The sequence below is a fragment of the Zalophus californianus genome, chromosome 8 (assembly GCF_009762305.2).
Source record: "Zalophus californianus isolate mZalCal1 chromosome 8, mZalCal1.pri.v2, whole genome shotgun sequence".
Taxonomy (NCBI): Eukaryota; Metazoa; Chordata; class Mammalia; order Carnivora; family Otariidae; genus Zalophus; species Zalophus californianus.
Genome location: NC_045602.1, coordinates 76,054,165 through 76,077,618, shown reverse-complemented (window position 1 = coordinate 76,077,618; position 23,454 = coordinate 76,054,165). Strand labels below are relative to the sequence as shown.

At 37.8% G+C, this 23,454-nt stretch overlaps 1 protein-coding gene across 2 annotated transcripts in view; it reads right to left on the bottom strand.

The window, feature by feature from the left end:
- The window catches only part of LRPPRC (leucine rich pentatricopeptide repeat containing), a 104,044-nt gene that overhangs the window by 6,876 nt on the left and 73,714 nt on the right, over nt 1–23,454 (bottom strand). For both annotated transcript variants that reach the window (XM_027621411.1, XM_027621412.1), the window contains 7 exons: nt 18,538–18,680; nt 18,295–18,403; nt 14,393–14,519; nt 8,261–8,349; nt 4,441–4,645; nt 2,529–2,668; nt 2,284–2,399 (listed from right to left, as the gene is read on the bottom strand). In XM_027621411.1, coding sequence (XP_027477212.1) covers nt 2,284–2,399; nt 2,529–2,668; nt 4,441–4,645; nt 8,261–8,349; nt 14,393–14,519; nt 18,295–18,403; nt 18,538–18,680 — 929 coding nt within the window. The remainder of the gene's footprint in view (nt 1–2,283; nt 2,400–2,528; nt 2,669–4,440; nt 4,646–8,260; nt 8,350–14,392; nt 14,520–18,294; nt 18,404–18,537; nt 18,681–23,454) is intronic.

Below are 23,454 nucleotides of genomic sequence, written 5' to 3'. Positions count from 1 at the left end.
TCACCCTTGTCACTGCAAGTATAAAGTTTGTTTAAACAGAAAAGGGAAAAATTAAACTAATGCTTCAACAACCGCAGAATAAGGTTTAGGACTGCAAAGAAAGAGGAAAAAAGAAGCACCATTCCTCTCCAATTATTCTGCCAAGCATTCACAAGTGAGCTAGGGATCATAAGGTTAATTATACATTTAATAAGGTGTCAGGGAGATAACTGCTCGTTTCTTTATAAAAATTAAAATGTACAAAGCAAGTTCTCTTTAAAGTATAATTACCTACACTTATGCATACAAAAGGACTGATTTCAATCTCTCTATTTTATAAAAGGCTTTCATTGCAACAGACAGCCAGCGCTTGAGAAAGAGACAAAAGTTAAACTCAAAAAAAAAAAAAAGTTTATATGACAGACCAGATAAATCAAGTGTCTAGCCAATCTTAGATGCTACAGTGAAATCAAATATGGCAAGACAATATTTTAGTTTACACTCATTACAGATGTCATTCTTAGGTTTCTCAAAGCACACTGCTCTTTCAAAGCTTTAAAACATTGTCAATACTAAAACGAATAGTATAAAAAGAACTTTTGGGGACACACAGAGAACATTAACATTATAAACTGATGTTTTTGACATCTGTGAATAAAGTATTCTTCGCTGCAGCAAGAATAATCTTTTGCTGTTTGACAGGCAGGTAAAGGATGGGTAAAGGGTTTCTCGTCGGAAGCCTCCGTCTACTGTAGGGATGACAACGAAAAGACCATGGGGGCTGCATCAACACACAGCTGTCACCAGGAGCCCGACAGGCCGCTGTGTGAGTGCGGCTCCGAGAGCCCAGGCAGCACCCTACCGCCTTCCAGCCGAGGCTGTTGTCAGCGTGCACTCTAGCAAGCGCCCGGATAGTGATGGCTCAGGACAAGCTGGGAGATGAAAGAGCAAGTGCCACTTTCTGAAGAACCATCAAAATAGTGTGTTAAAGATGTATAATCAGAGACGCACATCCTCCTGGTAGGTACACTGAGTTATGTACACACCAGGATAAAGCCTTAGAGTTTATTCCTTTCAGATGGAACTTTTAACATGAAAGGCAGCAAGGGAAGACAATGAAAAGCTTCCTGGAATCCCTATCTAAGATAAACTGCCTTTTCTGTTAAAAAAAAAAAGGGGGGGTGGGGTGGGGTGGGGTGGGGGTGGGGGGAAAGGAATCAAACCAAACCAGACAAGAACATTCCCAATTAGCTGGAGTTTCTCTCTGTCCAGGAACAGAAAGTAAAAAAAGCCGTAGAGGCAAGTGCCAATTTCCACCTTTTACAAAACTGTTCACACAAGAGAAATTTCTTAAGAACTCCCTTTAAAAATGGCTTGGGTTCTGTCAAACTAGATGAACCTGAAGGATCCGAACAAGAGCTCCAGCACAGGGGTGCAGTTTCACCTTCCCTATCTACCACTTAACATGTTTCGCAGATCATAAAAACGGAACTGAATATAATACTATTTACTATCAGAAATTGGTCCCGGGCCTCAATTTGACACAGGGAGTCTACACAAACACAGCCGTTGGCGGGATCACAGTGACTGTTTGACTGCCACCTGCTGGGAAGGGCTCCCCAGCGGTGCCTGTTTGTGTACATTGCCAGTGGCAGCTCCGATCACCCACCGTTCTGTCGGCACTTGGCACAGCTTTATATTTAGTGCTGTTAAAATGGCATGAATGCAGTTGTCTCCTTCCCTGAAGATTGCTAATTTAACTGAGAGTGTGGGCCACAGAGACCTGCATATGTCATTTAATGTGTCTGTGACACACAAGTGAATAGAAAGCAAATTCAACTCTTAATAAACCTTGAATAAGGCACTGAGAATGTTTGAGTATTCAAGTGAGAAGCTGTACTTGAAAAGCAAACATTTCCTAGTTTTTGTTTGCAAACTGTGTTGCCATGGTGACGCACAGTCTTTAGCGCATTAGAGAAATTAAAGTAGGAAATCAAAGGAATGGTTTTGCATTACCTACCTGCACAGAAACATTTGTCTTTAAATCAGTCAGCAAAACACGTCTTCCCTCACTCCCCTTTAAACCTAAGGGCATTTCTAGCCTGGACTGGCATCTTTAAAACCAGTAGCCTCCAACTTACAATCCAGTCCGTGTCACGAGACATTGATCCACACTGAATGTACATGTACTAGCAGCACCATGCTCCATTTCCGGTAGCCTACCCCACACCTAGGTCTGGTAATTTCTCAATTTACTTCTCACAAGCCCCAAGCCCCACTGCTCCAGGTGTGGTGCGTCATTACCTGTAGGAGAGCTCTGGCATCATCCACCTTGCCTGAATCCAGAAGCTGAAGGAAAAGATCAGTGACAGGTTTGTAAACTGCAAACTGATTGGCCAGTCTCTCTGCCATGATGCTTACTGAAAAAGTAACAGGTAAGAGAAAGCTTTTGTTTAAACAGTGGTATAACTCATCCACAAAAGACATCTGGTCCAGGCTGACCAGAGAGAAAATGTGCTTCTGTTCTTTAGCAAGAACAGCTCACTTACTCTTTTCAACGGCTGGTTCCAACTGCTCCTCTATTACTTTTCTGAATAAGTATGCCAAGCCAAAGTACTGGGGTTCCACAGTTTGATTCTCCGAAGTAAGCATATTTTCAATGTTTTCTATTGCAACATCTATGTTATTGCTGTAAAACAAAGTAAAATAAATTGTAAAGAAAAAGTCTTTGCTTTTCTATTAATATGGCAGGCAGTTTTAGTATGAGAACTTACTTTGGGACTCACACATACAAGTACTTCAGGAAAAAAAGGAAATATAAATACCACTAACCCGGATAAAAACCACTATGCAAACTGAACTTAATCACACGTAGGTGGCAAAGGCAATCACTAGGTAGTTCATGCTACAGTAACTGAAGTAGTTGCTTATTGTAAAACACTGCTCTGGAGACAAGATCGAACACACATATAGAAGAATCAATGACAGTAACTTAAGAAAATAGTTTAGCTTAAATATCTAATTTGATTTTGCAGCTCTTTGGGTATAAAATGGAAACTTATTTTAAGTGCTGCAACTTTGGCTTTATGATCTACAACTACCCCCTACTGCATGAGGTGAAGATCTTGCATAAGACCTCAGGATTCTTAAAGATGCTAATGATGTCTTCAAAGGTCTACTTTCATGTCTTTCAATCACAGTCACATCAGTTTGTTTTTGGTGGGTATCACACACATTTGAAAAATAATCAATTTATACTAAAGTTCTCAGAAAAAAAGTATCTTTACAGTTTACATTTAAAAAAAATTGATGACATAGCCTTACTTAACAAGTTATGATATAAATGATCTGCACGATTATCTTTTTGGTCAAGGTACTCTTTAATCGACACTTTACAGTTATGATACGGCAATCCAAATCCAAATAATCCATTTTATGTTAGAATTCTTACCTAACACATAAGAATTCTCTAATAAAGATGAATATTCTGTTACGTTTTTCTTATGGGTTTTAGTGAGATAATTATTTAATAGTGAATAAAAACACCTTCTCCACATCATATAAAACTGTTTAATATGGTAACATTCTAAAATTCATCCAGATTTACTTGGATAATTTCCTTGATCTTCTGACTTAACATATCTACATTTTCTTATTAAGGGAAAATTTGAAGTTCTGTCTGGGAGGAAACAGTTTTAAAAGGAAAAACAAAACAAAACTTCTCTGCCCAGAGAAATGGGAACAAACAAGAACCCCTGCAAAAACAAACATTACATTTTAATGATCACAACCCATTAACTGTATGTGAGGTTAACTACTAAAGAACACTTAAAAGCATGAAGAGTGTCAATTTCATAATCATCCCATCAATCTATAACTTGAGCAACGTACTCTGCTTGCCAGGCTAATAAAAATCAAGTATTTATTTACTTCTATACAGTGGCGAGTCTATGCAAGGAATCTAGAGATGGTGGTAAGAGAATCACCTCTAAACACCTCCCTTTTTATGGGTGTGTGTTGACAGGAGGGGATGGGTAGAAAGGTGGGGAAAACAGACATGCATATTTTTAACAAGCTTGCGTGTCCCTGGGCTTCTGCAATGTTCTAGTAGAGTGTCACCCTCAACTGTTGCTGACAATGCAATGAACTCATTTTCCACATTTGTGTCAGTGTTTCAACAACAAGGGCCTGGCCCGTATGAATGAGAACAGTTATCAACTGTGGAGAAAGTTTCATGGATTTAAAAATTTGATAAACGTCATTCTAAGGTCTAATTTAAAGCTAAAACACATTTTGTAACATATAATTATTCCTTAATAGTTAGAGAACAATCAGCAACTGGCATCAATATTTCCTCTACAGTTGATATGGTTTCTAATAGCCTAAGAAAGGTTTTAAAAGGTGGTATTTAAGATAATGCTCCTTCCAGTATCCAGGAAAGGAAAAGTTGAAAATACTCACTTCTTTATTTGTGCCAAAGCAGTGTTATTGATGAAAACCATACTTGAAAGTCCAATTGAATGTTCGAGTCCATCTACCATCTTCTGAATCGCCTGTATGCTTTCTACATCACCCTTCAACGCATATGCCTGAATAAGGCGGGTCACTGCTATCCTAGAAGGTATCTGCTCCAGATCCAAGGCTGTTTTTAGTGTTGTTAGAGCCTCTACAATAGAAGAGCAGGCGAAAGAGTTTTTCTTTTATGAGCCGTACTGCCTAATGCATTTTGAAAACCAGCTTTTAAATACAAGCACCAAATGGCTACACACAAAAAGCTATGAATAATTTATTCTAGATTACAGAAAATATTAATACTTTATGAGAAGCCTAAAAAAAATTATTTATTTGACTATAAAATATCAGAGACCAGAGAATTTCTTCTTTAAATAATCAGAGAGAGGGGCGCCTGGGTGGCTCAGTCGTTAGGCGTCTGCCTTTGGCTCAGGTCATGATCCCAGAGTCCTGGGATCGAGTCCCGCATTGGGCTCCCTGCTCAGCGGGAAGCCTGCTTCTCCCTCTCCCATTCCCCCTGCATTCCCTCCCTCACTGTGTGTCTCCTTCTGTCAAATAAATAAATAAAATCTTAATAAATAAATAAATAATCAGAGAGAAAATACAAATGCTACTGACACAATGTGGGTTCCCTTCAGGGATAACATTCAGGGACTGATTTCAAGGAAATCGTCAAGTTCCGAAAAATATAAATCAGAATTTTAAAAATTAAAGAGTCTCCCAAAATATTGTTAACTTCTACCACATTCATACTTTCCCAGACTTTATTACACTGAAAGATCACCTGATTATCAAAATCTCCTAATATCCCAAAGATTCTTCCTTGAAAACAATGCCTCTTTCTAGTCTAAACAGGATCGACTATGCAGCCACCGCCAAACTGTGCCATTCAACTTCCCACACTAACAAATTCATTTTACATGATTGAACACTTAGTAGGTATTTGCTGGCACTCATTTTTCAAAGAAAATACAGATCATCAGATTCCTATGGATATAGCCAGAGGTTTTTTTTTTTTTTTAAATAAGTACCTGATTATGGATAAATATGGAATATCCTTTCAATTTATGGACTCATGTGCCAGTGTAGCGAAATCATTACATTAAAGATAAAGTGGTAGACTGGAGGGAAAATTTAATACTTAGCATAACAATCACCATTACCGCTACCAAGAAAAACTTCATGGCTTTTTCAAAATTAAAGCAATGTAACCTAGAAAACACTAAGACTCTGAAGGCAGCTTCCAAATGAGAACAACCTATCTTCTACAGAAGAATAGGGAAAGGGTAATAATTAAACAATGTATTAAAAGTGCTACAGTAAAAAACATAATGCTTTCAGTGTTTATTACTGAGTAAACAATTTTTAAATACTCCAGATTCTCAAGTAGAGAAGAGAAAATAGGTAGTTTAAAAGGCACATTCACCAAAATTTTATAAATACACATGTATATTTAGGAAACAAAAAATGTTATTTATATTATTTTAGTAATATAATCTATTAAAAAAAAAAGCCTGATAAAATCTTCTTAACTGGTAGTCATAGATAATCAACTTAAAAACATTCTTTTAACCAAGAGTACCATCTGCTACGGAGGATCTTCTCACCACTGGATCAAAATAACCAAAGTAAGATAAGGATAGTGATGTTAGTAACTAGGATAAACTGGACCTTTTCTACCTTTGCTGAGCATGCAGACCCAGTAGGAAGCAGCTACACTCACAGCTACCCTTCTGAGCTAAGTACCAGTTTTACAGGTGAGAAACTGAGAGAGAGTTTAAATAATTTGCCCAAGGTCATACTGCTAGACACCAACCCCAGAATCCAACACCCCAGAGCCTGCATCTACGGGCGCATGTGTAAATGAGAGAGAGAGGAGGACTGGGGCCGCTGATCATTTTACGTCTACCCAAAGGGAACATGGGACCTTAGAACCTAAATCAAATTCCCGTACCAGGACTCGCCCTCTGTATAGTTCAGGACCTAAGGGACACCCAAAATGGTATACCCAACCACACTCTCCCCGAGTCCTTTCCACAGTCACCTTAATTTCCTAGTAATACTGATTATGTTGCAAAGGTGCCACAAATCAGCTATTAATATTCCAGAGCAGAATTTGCTTATAAAGTTACATTAAGATTGAGCTGGCTTTATTTTTGTTTTAGATGGGACGGAGAAAAAGAAACCCAAAAAGGAGAAGGGGATTTCACAAACTGGGAGCTCCACTCAGCCATGGGGCAAGATAAGGAGCCGGAGACTGTGCCAACACCACTCCCCATCCTTGCTGACGAGCATCGTTAGGTGATGGCAAGGTGCGGGAGGTGGCATGTGGGGATGGAGGCGGCAGCGTCATGGCTCCCGCTCTCAGCCAACCTCCAGCTGAACGGAACCGCTGAGAAGAACAGATGTGAAATCACATCATCAAGTTCCTTGTGGTTTCCACAGGGCACCAAATATACAAGCGAAGGACAGGAATTAAATTAAATTCAGTTCGGATTCAGCTCAAAAATTAACCCCCCTGAAACTAAAAAAGTGCTGTATCTTTACCTCCAGGTCTACAGAAATAAAGGCTTTTTTTTTTTTTTAAATCAAAAATAAAATGAAAGCTTTTAAAGTTTTAGTAACAAGCTCTGCCAGAAGGGCTATCTAGATGGGCTGGCCCCGCCTGGAGAGTGCTGAGGTAGAAATTTTGCAAAAAGAGAAATCACCATTTACATACTCAGTCCTAATCAATTAGGAGGACATCTAAAGACCAGCACATTTAGGTATCACAGGTGACGGTAAAGGTGCACAATTAGCAACTTCCTCTCAGGGACGTGAAATTATTTTATAAACACGCAAGTGAAGAATAATATCATTATTACAGTCTGAGGAAGAAAGGAGATACCAGAGTGAACAATTAGAGAGCTTTCTCAATGTTCCTTAAAGATTTCCCGTGTGGGTTCTGTGGTATTGGCAACACTGCGGTTTTAACGGTTTTACTATTATTGACTAAAATTCAAATGTAAAGCCCAAGAAGGAAAGATGTCTACCTAAATTCAAGAGAGTCGTTGTTTTTCCCCTTGGGAGCTCACTCGTACGACCTCCGGATCCACGAACACCCTCCACCAAACCAACGGCCCCCTTCCCAGTCCTCCCCGAAGTCATCTCTGCAGCTTTCTGCAGTTATCTTAACATTGACTGAAAAACGCTAAACTCCGAACGTCAAACAAACACCGTATTTTATTGCTGTTGGTATTATGAACTATTGAAAAAGTATTAGATTAAGTTTTAAAAATCAATATTATAATCATTTGGTGCACAATCCCACACATTTAACACTCAATTTAACTCATCTGCTATCTCACACACAACCAACACAATATGCAAGAAACAAGTGCTGGGAATTGTTTCAGATGCTCTAAAGTATGTTAATTTCCAAAGCAAAATGACTTGTGCTGTGAATTTTAACGCACTTGAAAGCCTGTACTTTCTCTCGTTCTGGAACACAAATTTTGCATGTCTGAAGAGCTGTGATTCATCTTAAGAAAACCCATCTTGTGTTAAATGGAATGGAAACTGGACTAAGTGGTCAAATGACAAGTACATTCATATTCAAGCTGTATTATAAATGCATGTACAGTAATTTACGTCTCTCAGCTACCACAAAAGGCTCTTGATAAGCAGGTAATTTGCTAAATGGACTCCTTTATCCAAGTATTCGAAGGGCGTTACAAGAAAAATCTGCAGAGGCATTAATGTGACGTAAAGGTCAAGCATTGTGACATACCTTTCAAATAATCCCGCCTAACTTGCGTTATGATGAGGAGGCTGTTGGCAGCATCGTTCAGTGTGAAGCCCTTGATGTGGGTCTCAGCGCTAAAAGAAGCAGACATTTAGAAAGGAATTACTGACATGCTTCTGATACGATAATAAATGGTTGAGCACCAAGGTGAAATTATAAAAACTACTGTTCGTATGTTAAAAATATTGCTGCAAAATATCGACCTGGAGACAGCTTTTGTGTTATCCTGTCAATGGTTATAGAAGGATAATTTTTTTTTGCATTCTGACAGATGACAAAGTTGGAAATGAGCAACAAAAGAAACAAAGTACAAGATTTTTTTTAAACAATCGGTTCAGATTCTTGAATGCTGACATATTAGATGATAAAATAACTGCATGCCCTGCATTGTTCTGCTATATCCTAAGCTGGATACTTTTTCCTCTTTTCTCTACATTCACCATAATTATAAAATGTAAAACTATTCTTTCAGCAACAAAAATGAACATTTATTTTCAGCACTGTGTATTTTAAATACAAACGAAAGCATATTACTAACTAACACCGTATCATTTGGTTGATTAATTTTCAAATTTCTGTCATCTAGCTACATAGTTTTTAAAGGTGAGCGTACTGCAGAACTAAAACCATTGTTACCTTAAAATTAAAAATTTCACAAAACAATCTTGTCCCAGCTGTTTAATTTGAAATAAAACTCCCCAACTTTTTAAAACGCAAGAGCAAAAATCGCTTTACTTAAGGCTAAAACCTACGTGATTAAAAAAACCACACTGGCCTGAGATGATTTCTGTTTGCTACACTGTTTGCACATCCCCTGTGATGAAATTTCCGCATCCTTAATGCCCCCAGGGTTCATCTCCCGATTAGGAAATCTCCACAGGTCACAAGGAGCAAAAGCAATTGTGGCCGTTTGCCTTATCAAGCTCAGCGATGATCTTGCTGCCAACAACCTCGGCCTGCCGACATGAACATCTAAGCTGAGCGGATTGCCAGAAAAGCAGGGTCACTGCTAAATTATTCTCGTCAATCCCAAGAAAATCCTCCAAAGACACTGTGACTTGCCCATCCTCTCAGTCACTTCCAGCCTCGGAGATTCACCACTGCAGTCCCCTGGCACAGGATTTTCTTATCCCCCCCCCAATCCTCTTAATCCAACCAAAGCACCCATTGCTCAGTTTGACTTTTTCCCTTTGTCCCCAATCTGTCAAAGCTCTTAAGTCAACAACTCCTGCATGAGACTATAAACTGCATTAAATAAAGGATTTACTTTCTCAATCTTTAGCGTGATTAAATAAGCAGAAGACACTATTAAAATTAAGCTCACTTCTTAAGCAAACATTATTACATGTATTATACCATATTTACATGAAAATATTACCTAAAATTCATTGAAACGATGCAGTAACAAAACTTCCCTTTTAATTGACATCGACTGTGAACTATCAGCCTTTCAAAAACCTCAAAACACAGAAGTTTCTTTCAATAATCTCTTCCTATCTCAAGAAGCTGCCTATTCAATACAATTACAAAAGTGGGGATTAACAGAAAGACAGAAACTCTCCCCAGCTCTATTATATGCTGAACATCTATAATCTTACACATGTACAAACTGACCAATCAAAAGCAAAATATATTCCAAACTGGAAAAAGGAGAAAAACTACAGAAAGTACTGGCAGAGATCTCTGTGTTGAACAACAAAAGAAGTTTATGCTTCTGACCCATACTTTGGATCTTTCCTTCTGTAAGTAAAAAATCTAGTGCAGAGCTGTCAAATCAAACTTCCTGTGATGATGAGAACATTCCTTATCCACGTTGTCCAACAGGGTAGTCGCTAGCCACACGTGGCGACTGTGATGGAGGAATGGAAATCGCAATTTCCTAAAAATACAGTTTAGTGTTATCAGAGATTTAAAATAATAATCTCCCTTACTGCTCTTCCTCAAATAAGCAGTGCCCCTCCCTTGAAAGAATTCGCTACATCTAAAATTTGATTTTGAAACATGAGGAAATGTAACTAACTAAAAATGAAAGAGAGCTGTCTAATTTTTTAAAGGCTGCAATTACTGTAACTTTTGAGGTTCCATAACTTATGGGAAGGGTTTAAATGACCTTGTTGATAAAACCCCCGAATGAGCGTGCCTCATTTTTAGCAATACATCAGAGACAGCAAAGGTAGAGCAAAAACAAAGACTGCATTCTTTAGTTTGCAGAGAAAACTACTGCCCCTAAGACTGAACAAGTGAGATCATGCAGGTAAAAACAACAGACTTAAAAAACAAACAACAGACGGCTCTCTGTGGACTGACAGGAACTGTCGAAATACATGGGGGTACTGCTACCTGCCACAATGGCTCATCTGGTCACACCATATTACAGTAAAGATGGCCATTAAAAAAAGCAACAATTCTTTTTTACCCAAGAGCACTGATACACAACTGGAAGAAGAGATGACCCCGATAGTTAGAAACTCGAACTTCAACTAACACTTCTGAATTTCCAGCCAAGAGTTACTTTCGAAATAATCCAATGTAGATCTAACCCAAGATACATATTTGTTTTTAAAATTTATTTACGAGAGAGAGAGAGAAAGCGAGCATGCGTGTACACACACACACACACACACACACACACACACACACACACACACACACACACACACACACACACACACACACACACACACACACACACACACACACACACACACACACACACACACACACACACACACACGAGAGCGCCAGCAGGGGGAGAAGCAGAGGGAGAGGGAAAAGAGAGAACCTCAAGCAGACCCTGTGCTGAGCGAAGAGCCCAAGCTGGAACTTGATCTCACGACCCTGAGATCATGACCTGAGTTGTAATCAAGAGTCAGATGCTCAACCCACTGAGCCACCCAGGCACCCCCCAAGATACAATTTTTTTATAGTTAGATGTAACATGTTTTCGGTTCAAGGAAAAGCATGTGCATCTAATCCCCAGATTAGGTGCCTATAGGCACGGTAAGGCTTTGCATCTAGGATTCTTTTAGGCCCACCCAGCTATATGTGAAAGGCAGCTGCAAAATACTCCTGGAAGCTAAGATAGAAGTGCCCTCAAGGGTACAAAAAGGCTTCATGAAGATCTAGAGAAGGAGGGAAAGAAAGATCAACCTACATTTTACACATCGTACACAGAAGGGGAAATAGAAGGGCTGTGCTTGCAAACACCTTCTAGATCAGCAGCCTTCACACTTGTGTGATCAAGATCCACAGTCACACATAGAAGAAATGTTTTACACTACCTAACAGTGCACATATAAATAAAACTCACAAAACGATCTTTATCACATGAAGTACTTTGATATTTTCTATTCTGTTTAAACAAAATGTTGGTTCTGTCCCACTAAAGAGAGACCCACGTACTGGTTACAACTGCAGTCTGAAAAACCACCCATCAGTGAGCCATCTTCAGTGAAAGGTACTTAACACTGCATGAAGGCTCTAGAGTGAGGCAAGAAAACCTTTCAGCCTCTATTTTTAAATCTTATTATCCTCTGAAAAGTTTCTATTTTGTATGTTTTAAAATACCTAACATGTCCTACATTAGTACAATTCATTATTAATGGTATCTGATCAAAATGTTTACATCATGTGATTACTGAATCACTTGGGTGATTATTAAATGCAGATTCCCGGGCCCTGCACCAGATCAAATGAATCAGAACCTTTGGGGTAGGTTGTGGGGAATCTTTTCATGCTAAAAGAACGTGAGGCTCATTGTTCTAGGACAAGCCCAATTAAAACGGAAAAAAAAGAAAGATAATCTGTATTTTGGGGAAGTATTTCAGGATCAACCTCAGGATTAAAATTTAAAATAAACTTTCCTTCTTTGCTTCTATCCCCTCATTGAATCAGACCCAGTCCTCAACACAAAATGCACCTCTCTTTTCTCTGCCCCGTTCCTCCCAAATCACTGTTGCTTTAGAACGCCTTTGATTACCACGGGCAGTGTTAGGGTAGAGAGTTTAGGTAATAATTTTCTGAGAAAAGTAATTTTAGGAAAAACCCCCACCCCCTTGATGATTCCAATGATTACAGAGGACAGTACGCTGTTCAATATCAAATTTTCCAAGTCACTAATTGAGCAGCTCTTGAGTATTCTAGAGATATGTAATTTAATTAGCAACTGAGTAAACACACAAATGAGATACAGAATACATTAAAGACTTGAACTTTTGGGCGCCTGGGTGGCTCAGTCGTTAAGCGTCTGCCTTCGGCTCAGGTCATGATCCCAGGGTCCTGGGATCGAGCCCCGCATCAGGCTCCCTGCTCGGCGGGAAGTCTGCTTCTCCCTCTCCCACCGCCCCTGCTTGTGTTCCCTCTCTTGCAATGCCTGTCTCTGTCAAATAAATAAAATCTTTAAAAAAAAATAAATAAATAAATTTAAAAAAAATAAAGACTTGAACTTTTAAAAAGTCTTCGTGTGGGGCGCCTGGGTGGCTCAGATGGTTAAGCGTCTGCCTTCGGCTCAGGTCATGATCCCAGGGTCGTGGGATCGAGCCCCACATCGGGCTCCTGGCTCAGCGAAGAGCCTGCTTCTCCCTCTGCCTCTCTCCCTGCTCATCATGCTTTCTCTCTCTGTATCTCTGTGTCTCAAATGAATAAATAAAATCCTTAAAAAAAAAGTCTTCGTGTGACTGTCCTTGATATAGGACATGCAAATGATGATTCAAGACCATAGATATATATATGGTGAGCATATGTGTGTGTACACATGTATACCGTACAGATCTATATACACTGTACATCATATACACTGTACATGCGTATATATGCATTTCCACAGACAAGTACAGTCATATACATTTTTCAAAATGTAACGAAACACAAACAGTAAATATGTCCCTATGGTGCATAACATTACACTGGCATTAAGAGCAGATTTTCCAGCAAACTGCAAGAATGGCAAGCATCCACTTTCTAGTCAGGATTCTAATATTTCAAAAGTACTGTGACTTAAAAATTTTGAAGGCCAAAACTGAGCCAAGAGAGATTATTTCAGAACTTGCAATACACTAGGAAAAGGCTGACCTTCGCCACTGAAAATAAGGCTACAAACTCATCACCAGGACAGGTCTACATTACAGAGCAGGGTCACTGTGATCTATTCCGTTCTAAGCCCTTTCTGGTTAATGCAACTTTTCGTGATAACTCCTTGGGGATAAGACAACAGAGTCCATTCACTGACACACCAGGTAAGAAAATCGTATTCTTGTTCTGATTAATTTTACTGTAAGGGACTAGCCAGAGACAAAACCCCTACCACCACCACTCAACAGATTTTTTTTTTTAAATCCAAAATCAAACAAAAAACACAACAGACACTGAAAGAGAAAAGGCATTTAAAATGTGTTGAGCACCTATATTTTCACTAGTTCATTCTTAAGGGATCTTTCATGTAGGTCTTATTATCATCCACTCATCACATAGAAGAAGAAATGAGCTTCACAGATGGGAGGTAATTTCCCCAGTAGAGATTTCAAGTAAGATTCGAATTCCTGCCTAAGTTCAAAGCCCTTGGGTGTTTTCATTGCATCAGGCTCCTTCCACCACAAAGGCTCATGAATCTAGCTGCTGAACAAGAAACAGAGTATGATAAAGGGAAAAAATTATTTTTCTGTATAGGGACTTCATAAATGAGTGGCAAGCTTATATTACACAAAGAAAATGTACTGCACTGTGCAGGGCCAGTAAAGGTTATTTTTTATAGGTTAAAAAAAACCCATAACATTAGAAAACCAGGGGTGCTTTGGTGGCTGAGGCGGTTAAGCATCTACCTTCGGCTCAGGTCATGATCTCAGGATCCTGGGATTGAGCCCCACATCGGGCTCCCTGCTCAGCAGACTATGGTTCTCCCTCTCCCTCTGCCCCTTCCCCAGTTCGTGCTCTCTCTCTCTCTTCCTCTCTCTCTCAAATAAATAAAAAAATCTAAAAAAGAAAAAAATTAGAAAAGCATTTCATAGGATTTTTGTGAGTAGTTGAGGATAATTAAGCAGCTGCTACAAATCATTAGGAAAATCCTAATGATAGCTGATCCTTTTCTTAAGTGACAGGTTTAATAAATGGACTAATACTTACAATTCTTTCACTTGTACTGCTTCTAAGAAACTATCCTTCTCCAACAATAATTTTATAAGACTGCTGTAAGTCTCACTGTTCAACACAATGTTTTGCTTTTGTGCCTTCAGGAAAGTAGCATATGCATCTATGAAGGAAAAAAAACAAAAAATGAGATGACGTTATTCCAAAATATCAGAAAGGAGGGAAAACCCCCTAGAGCAAAGCCCCAAAGCCACATGTGTGTTTGTCTTCACGCTCACCCACCATACCACTCTCCACAGACAAATACACTGACCAAAACAGCAGAAGCAGTCACCCTTCTCATCTTTATAAAAACAAAGTCACAGTTTTGGACACTTTACTTAAGCCATGTGACTGGTACCTGAAAGGATTTCCTTTTAAAATTACTTTTCATATTAACTCTCCAAAGTCAATAAATTTATTTTCATGCCAATAAAAATGAGAAATAGCTCTTTTGAATTTGTCAAAAGATGATACTAGTTTCAAAATCAACTGCAAAATGTATGGTAAAGTCCAAATAAACCAGAGGTATAATTTAGATTGAGGGGAGCAAAAGATGCATTTTAAAGCCATCTTTAATCTATAAGTGGGTGGTTACAATGGTTAACATTTCAACACAATAGCATTAAAGTGAATATAGCCTATAATTCTAAAATTAGGAGATCAAATTATTTGGCTACGACAGGACTTATACAAAAACATACAATTTTCAAATATACAGGTATCTAACAAGTAAACTAAGCAACATTTGTTTGACTGATTAACAGTTTTATTTCACTTGTTCACAATAACTGTCAGTGAATGAAAAGATGTTACCAAAAGAGAAGTAACTACACTTTTCAGTCACTTACTTTTCTGAAATAAAATTGCCTGGCTATAAACATCCAACTGAAACTATAATCCACTCTCTGGTGTGTATAAAGTCACAATAGAGATGGGGCACCAGTGAACTATCATGTACGACCTTCGGTGGGTATAAAGCTCAATGTAAGGAAATACAATACACGCAACCAGGAGTGAGCATGATATTAATGCTCAGAAGAAGATTCTGAGCTACTTTAGAGGTTTCTGAACAAGCAGACATTATATTTGTATTTCAAAGTTAGGGCAGTTTGCAAGAGCCCTTCAATTAAACTGAAGTGACAATGTCAAAAACTTATTCTTTCACACTGAGCTCAGACAAAACCAGACAGAAAAGATATGACACTAATATCTGCATCTTTTTTTTTAAGATTTTATTTATTTAGTTGACAGACAGAAAGAGAGAGAGCACAAGTAGGGGGAGCGGCAGGCAGAGGGAGAGGGAGAAGCAGGCTCCCCGCTGAGCAGGGAGCTCAATGCGGTGCTCAATCCCAGGACCCTGGGACCCATGACCTGAGCAGAAGGCAGATGCTTAACTGACTGAGTCACCCAGGCACCCCTAATATCTGCACCTTAACCAAGGAGAACAGATAAAACCTATCATTCAGTCCATGATGCTCCCTTTTACGAGAGCTAAGAAGTTAAATGCAGTGCAATTACTGTCTACTCCCCAACAAGCATAGTTTGTTTGCTCAATGAAAATATACAATAAGCACAATTGAGTATTTAACATTAACAAAATAATCTAGGAAATCTTACTAGTTGTTTTCTAAAACTGTAGTTTATTTTAAAGATTTATTAGAGAGAGAGAGCGCGCACGCACACTCACGCACACACGAGCAGGGGAGGGGCAAAGGGAGAGGGAGAAGCAACAGACTCCCCACTGAGTGCAGAGCCCAACACAGGGCTTGATCTCAGATCTCACAACCCATAAGATCACAACCTGAGCTGAAACCAACAGTCGGATGCTTAACCAACTGAGCCGCCCAGGTGCCCCTAAAATTAAAATCTTTGTATTAAATTGGATGGCTCTGTTTATTATTCTCTATTAGTTGGAAAAAAGATAGAAAGAAAGAGGCTATCACTGTAATGCACCACACTCATTTGTCACAGGTTTGTCGTGTGAAAGTCAGTATACTAAGCTATCAGAAATTGGATAAAGTACTAACACGAGCAATCAATTTTCAAAGTATTAATGTTTTGCTAAGCATCCAAATCCTGAGATATACACAAAACTAAAAACTCTGAAGAATTAACAGGAGAAAACCAGTTAAATAAATATAAATTGTATATTAAAACTAGAATAGGGGTACGTTTATAGTAATAAACAGTGCATTATATTTATTTAGTTAACTAGTTGTTTTTACTTAAATAAAAATTTTTAAAAAGGTGACATACGAAGGAGTTCTAGAATCTTCAGTTACCTTATACACTAATTTTATACTCATTTCAGTCTAATCAAAATTCCACTATTGAAATAGTACTAATGGTCATAATTAACTTTATATTTAGGTTTAACATATATATGGTGAAAGACTCAAGGATGTATATAGGGAATATGCCGCAAAGGAAAATGATCCAAAGAATAAAGTTACCATTCATGATTGAGAAAGCATAAGAGCTTGGCTTATTCTTTCCTCGTACACTTTATGTCACTGTCACAAAATTCTAATTAAGTAAAGAAATTAAGAGGTTCTGTAAAATTCTAAATTGATTCTTTTCTACTGAACAGAGCTCAAAACTGTCAACACTAAAATGAAAAAAACAATCTGCTGCATAATGGTTAAAGTATCATAAAGCATACTTGAAAATCCACACAAAACTGAAGGAATTAAAGATAATGTCAGCATGCTATGGAGAAAAATTAACAAAAGTGAAGGATACAACAGTAACATAAGATTTTGAAAGAGTACAATGAAGTCTAAATGGAAATGTCTGTAATGTAATAGGCAAGCTGGTATCAGAGGGTTCAAGATGGTCATAAAAATTTTAAATAGTCATAATAGTGATAGGCATTCCACTTCAGGAAAGTTTACCACGAGAGTAAAGGAAGAGCAAGACACAGACCTCATGTCCGGCCTCCAACCTTTAAATACAACATACATGAGTATGGTGCTTAATGCCCTACTCATTTTCTGCTTTCAAATAAATGTGAAATCTATAATAAATATATTTGCCAAAAAACATTCATGATCATGCTATTTTCAAAGTATAATTTTTGATAAAATGTATGCCTATTTTAGTTTTTATTATAAAAGATTTCAAACGTACAGAAAAATATAAAGAATAGGGGCGCCTGGGTGGCTCAGTTGGTTAAGCGTCTGCCTCCGGCTCAGGTCATGATCCCAGGCTCCTGGGATCCAGCCCTGCATCGGGCTGCTCCCTGCTCCCGCGGGAAGCCTGTTTCTCCCTCTCCCACTCCCCCTGCTTGTGTTCCCTCTCTCGCTGTGTCTCTCTCTGTCAAATACAAAAATAAAATCTTTAAAAAAAAAACAAAACAAAAATATAAAGAATAGTATAATGGACGCTTCCATATGCCCATCACCTGTATCTAACAATTACTATCATTTTGCCAGATTTGCTTTATCTTTGTTCCTTATGGCTTAGGTATTTTAAAATATATTCTAGATATCTTGATTTTTTTTTTCATCTCTCAGTACTTCGTTAAGATCTCAAAATTTAAGGACACTCTCCTATAAATCTTAACAGCACTATCATATCTACTAAAAATGAGGTAGGGGTGCCTGGCTGGCTGAGTCAGAAGAGTATGAGATTCCTGATCTCAAGCCCCATGTTGGGTGTAGAGATTACTAAAAAAATAAAATAAAATAAATAAACTTAAAAAAATGAGATAATTCCTTAATATTATCTACTACTCAGTTGTTTTCCCAACTACCCCAAAATGTCTTTGTTAATTTAAAAAACAAAAGAAAATAATTAAGATATTTAAGTTCCATCGCTGTCCTAGAGCACTACTAATTTGTTAAAAGGGCTTAGATCCCATGTTGCTGTTAGAAGACCCCAGCATATAGATTTACCTTTGCTTTTCTTCTGTTGGCAGGCATTCAACAGATCTTTCTGGATATTACTTTCTGCACGTGAGGGTGATGAAGAATTCAGGGAGTGCTTTTCACCCTCATACCACAACTGAAAGACAAAAGTATTCAGTTAAACAAAACCTTGTATATAGAGTGATCTTTTTAGTATAAAGCTGGGCTAATTACGCCCTACAGTTATACCAACAACAAAACCTGTTATGCTTACAGTTAAAAACAAATTACCTCAGGTACGTCAAAAGGAACCTCCTGATTACTGTTTCTAAGGATTTCTGCTAATAATCTTAATGTCTTTGCACGAGGAATAATATTTTCTTCTTGCATTTTATTCCACACAGCATCAGCTCTTTGCCAGTCACCATTTATTTCTGTAAAGTTTGATTAAGGAGAAATTAATGAACATACTAAGTCGAATTCATAAAAATGTTTAGAATTTTCTCCTATTTGATGTTGAAGTAAAGCATTATTCCAAATATTGCTTCCAAGGAAAAGAACAGGATGATTGTGGACCAAAGGCTTAAAGACTTCTTTCTGTATGCCTTCTGAGTTTTCAACAATGGGAATTCCTTACCTATTAAAAAACAATAACCCCCACCCCACTTTACTACACACTTTGAAAATCATGTTAATAAAGTCTTTTTAAAGTTACCGAGAAGTTGCCCACCGCTGAAATCAGAATCAGAAATAGGTAACAATTCCAAACTATGCCCATGAGGCTTTGGAAAGATGATGTGTACATGTATATAGTATAATACATAGCTGGAGGCCTAAAGTGATTGAAAGTGCACAAATATATGACTTTCTTCAAAAGTGTCAAATCAACAAATCCTTTTCACCTAGTGAACAGGGAGAATTCTGTCTCTTCTTGCTGACTTGAAGAATGTCTACGACATTATGTGATAGATTTTTTAATCCCAACAAATAATGCCGTCAGACTAAATAAGTATTTTGGGGCAAGGGAAGTTTATTGGAAGGGAACAGGCAGATCCCTTCACATTGGATAATTGAGTTCCTCTTATGTGGTAACCTAATCTTCACAAATAGCAAAAACTTAATAATCAAGACTGTACTTTTAAACATTCTAATAGGTTTTGAAAAGAGAACGGGTCAAGTCATTTAATATAATAAACTTTTGCTTGTGAAAAACTAGACCAAAATATGAAAAATATCATGACACTAATTAAGTTCAATACAATAAATTAAGCACAAAGAAATACTGTTTTAACTGTGTTTTTTTTAATTTTCATATATGAATAAAAAGTTATCTTCATTGTGTATAGTCAGCTCCTAGAAGGGGGCTGTTTCAGAGCACAAATGTTCCAGAAAACATAGGTAAATATATTTCTCAAAAATAGAAAAATACTAAAAGAGATGGGATTTTCCTAGATCCCCTACACCTGTCCAACTGAAAAGCTACGTTTTGATAACTGATGGCTCCTGGAAGTAAAAAACTCAAAGAACAAAAACTAAACACATTACTGCTCCATCAGAAACATACAACAAAGAAAACGGTAATAGTAAGAAAATTTCCCCAGGTCATACACAGATTGCAATGACTTTGTACATACTTTGATAATAAAATCCATCACTTTAAAACCCTTAAATTTACAATCTATTTTCAAAACAAGACTCTGATAAGCTAATTATGTTTTTCCTACATTAAAATGTTCTCATGTAATGTAAAATTCAAGAGTAACTTTTCAAGTATACGAATATATAAAACTAATCGGATTAAATAAATGAAAAACAAAACCCCAAGCTCCAGCATCCTTAATTCTGTAGAAGAGAAAAGGTGGAACATTCTGTCCCCTGCCAGAGGGTACACCTGTGGACTGTGGAAGACATAGTTAGGGAAGGTGTCCAAGAACTGGAAACAGCACTGCTAAGGTGGTTTTTAAAGAGATTCATTTTTAAGATAACATGAATACTGAAGAGAAGGTGGGTGGAGGATGTACAACTCTGTCTGCAACCGCAGGAACTCTAGGAAAGTAATTTCTTCTTCTTCTAAAAAAGGCACAAGTATATGAAAGCTTCTACTTTGGGAGGACAAAAGGTATTACAGAGATGCACCTTTAATTAAAATGGACTAGCAACTTTTACAAGAAATTATTTCAGGGTGCCTGGGTGGCTCAGTTGGTTAAGCGTCTGCCTTTGGCTCAGGTCATGATCCCAGGGTCCTGGGATTGAGCCCCCCATCAGGCTCCCGTCTCAGCAGGGAGTCTGCCTCTCCCTCTCCATTTGCCGCTCCCCCAGCTCATGCTCTTTCTCGCTCTCAAATAAATAAAATCTTAAAAAAAAAAGAATATTTCAAAATACATGAAAATTAGATAGCATATATAACATGAAACAACTATTTATATTTACACACACACACACACACACAGACACACACACACACACACAACAGACAGACATAAAACACGTACTTTTTTTTTGCTTAAAGGGAAAAAACTTCTTGGAAATATGCCTGGATCACTAAATATGTAACAAACATTTGAGACAATCAAACTAGTCGGTGTGCCAACATCTGCACCTGTGTGTAAATCCTTACAAAAAGCACAGAAAGGTCATGCCTTTCTGATGTAATAGCCATCTAGGGCTTAAAATCCCTCCTACCAGGATAACAATGATCATACTTGCTACCTGAAGAATCAAACAGCCATAAATCTGGGCTCTGACCAAGGACTGGACACTCTGCCTCTACAATCCCATCATCACATTCCTGGAACTCATGGTTCCCCCTCTTTAAAAAAACAAGGCAGGGCAGGGGGCAGGGTGCCTGGGTGGCTCAGTCGTTAAGCATCTGCCTTTGGCTCAGGTCATGATCCCAGAGTCCTGGGATCAAGTCCTGCATCGGACTCCTTACCCAGCGGGGAGTCTGCTTCTCCCTCTGCCTGCCACTCTCCCTTCTTCTGCCTGCCATTCTCCCTGCTGTGCTGACAAATAAATAAATAAAATCTTAAAAAAAAAAAAAAAGAACAAGGGGGCTAACTACTAAATAATCTCTCAGAACTAGTTAAGCTATTCAACCCAACAATTTTGGACACTACTATAAGAATACACACAGTAGTGGGGCTGTAATTTATGGCTATATGACCAGTGAGTAATAATAAGAGTTGGCACTGCGCATACAGTCTCTATGGAACTGAACTAAGAGATGAAAACTTCTAGTTCAGGGTTTTAATTGTAAAACTAAGTTTTTACATATTACTGATCAGATGGGGCAATTTATTATGGTCTCTAAATAAGCTTCCCTCTAAAATAAGGAATCCAAGTCCAGGGTAGAGATGCAACACAAGCCTGGACTGTCTTGTTCTGCCTGAAAACAATCAAAGACTACACAGGTGTGTCAAATGACATAGGAGCCAACATAAAGGAGTCCCCACTGGTCAAAGATGGAACAATCTGAGCACCCAAAAGGATAATGATTGCAGTAACCTGAAACACAAATATATTTAAAAAAAATTCATGAACTCACAAATTAAAAATTAATGGTCAACTTTGGAGGTTCCAAAGGCACCAGCACTTAAACTCGGTATTAAAGAGAAAAGGCATTGATCTCTCCCTGTGAATTTATTTCATATTAAGTATAAAAGGAAGCCATAAAATATAATATAGAGTATGAAACATGTAGCGTATAAAACAATCAAAATAATAGGTATATACGTAAAAAGTATAATAGAAATATAGAGAGAAAACACTGGAAGGATGGCCAATTGACAAGTTACTTCTGAGGGGTGGACAAAATGACATTTCCACTTTTGATTCTGTACACTATTGTACTGCGGGGAAGCCATACAGTGTGAAAAGAAATGTCAGTGGCCGTAAGTACTTGAAGAAAATAGCACAAAAATAATTTCTGATGTAGAACAAATGCCAAAGTTGTAAATTTTGGATTTTTAAAAATAGATTTGAAAAAATTTTAAGGTAAAATTACAAATGTAAAGCAGTTTTATTTTCCAATAATGTATACAAATAATAAACTATCTGTATATATGTAAAAAGAAACTGCAATGTTTAGAATACAATAAAATGTTCAGTAAGAAAGTAAAAATACTGTCATCTTAAAGTAACAGTATGTTCTTTATGCAGGTGAGAGATTGCTTCATTCATGTGGTCTAGGAACTAGTATTGCAAGACTATCACAATGCAAGGTCAAAGTGTATTAGAAAAGACAGAAATAAAGTTTGAATTGTGACAGATTCTTTTAACAGACCATCTATGAACATCCTACTGCATAGAGTAAGCAGAAAATGAAACACTTTTAGTACAAGTAGTATTTAAAGATATGAAAAGTTTCATTTTCTATTTCTTAATCTAGCCTATGGTTATATGAATATTGGCTATCATAAACCACTGAGCAATGTGTATCTTTGTTTTGTGCCTGTTTCTGTAGTATGTTGTAATTCACAACATTAAGTGTGCAGGTGTGTGGCGGTGGATACCATTTTAAAGCAAAGCAAAATTGCTCTTCAACAAATACCCAAAAATAATTAGGCCACCCTCTTTCAGGGACTAAAATTACATCATAAGAAAGAACGAGCTCCAGTCAGTTAAACGTCTGCCTTCGGCTCAGGTCATGATCCCAGGATCCTGGGATTGAGCCCTGCATCTGGCCCCTGCTCAGTGGGGAGCCTGCTTCTCCCTCTCCCTCCTGCTCATGCTCTTTCTCTCTCAAATGAATAAATAAAATCTTAAAAAGAAAAAAAGAATGAGCTCATAAAAAGTTCCAGAAGGCCAAACAAATTATTTTCTCAGATATTCACAATCCAAAATATGGATTTTTCAAGTACAAGAGGACATTTCATATATCATATGTTCCTTTTCAAATAAATTGAGTCCACAGTGCTTTATAAATTATTTAACATGTTTAAATAAGTGGGTCCAAGGGCAAAATGGAAAGAGAGGCCAACAAAGGAGAGGTTGTCTGTTCTTCAGAAAGGGGAGGATTACCACATTATCTATTTATAGCACTACAAAGGTATGAAGTATACAAACTGGGTTAAAAAGTATACTTCATTATAATGATTCCTCTCACTTCCAGCCTTACAAGAGGCCACCCTCACGTTACAGGGCTCTTCAGACTATTGGCTCAAATACAGAGCAAAAAACTGGAGGAAGGTGTCCAACAGAGCAAAGAGA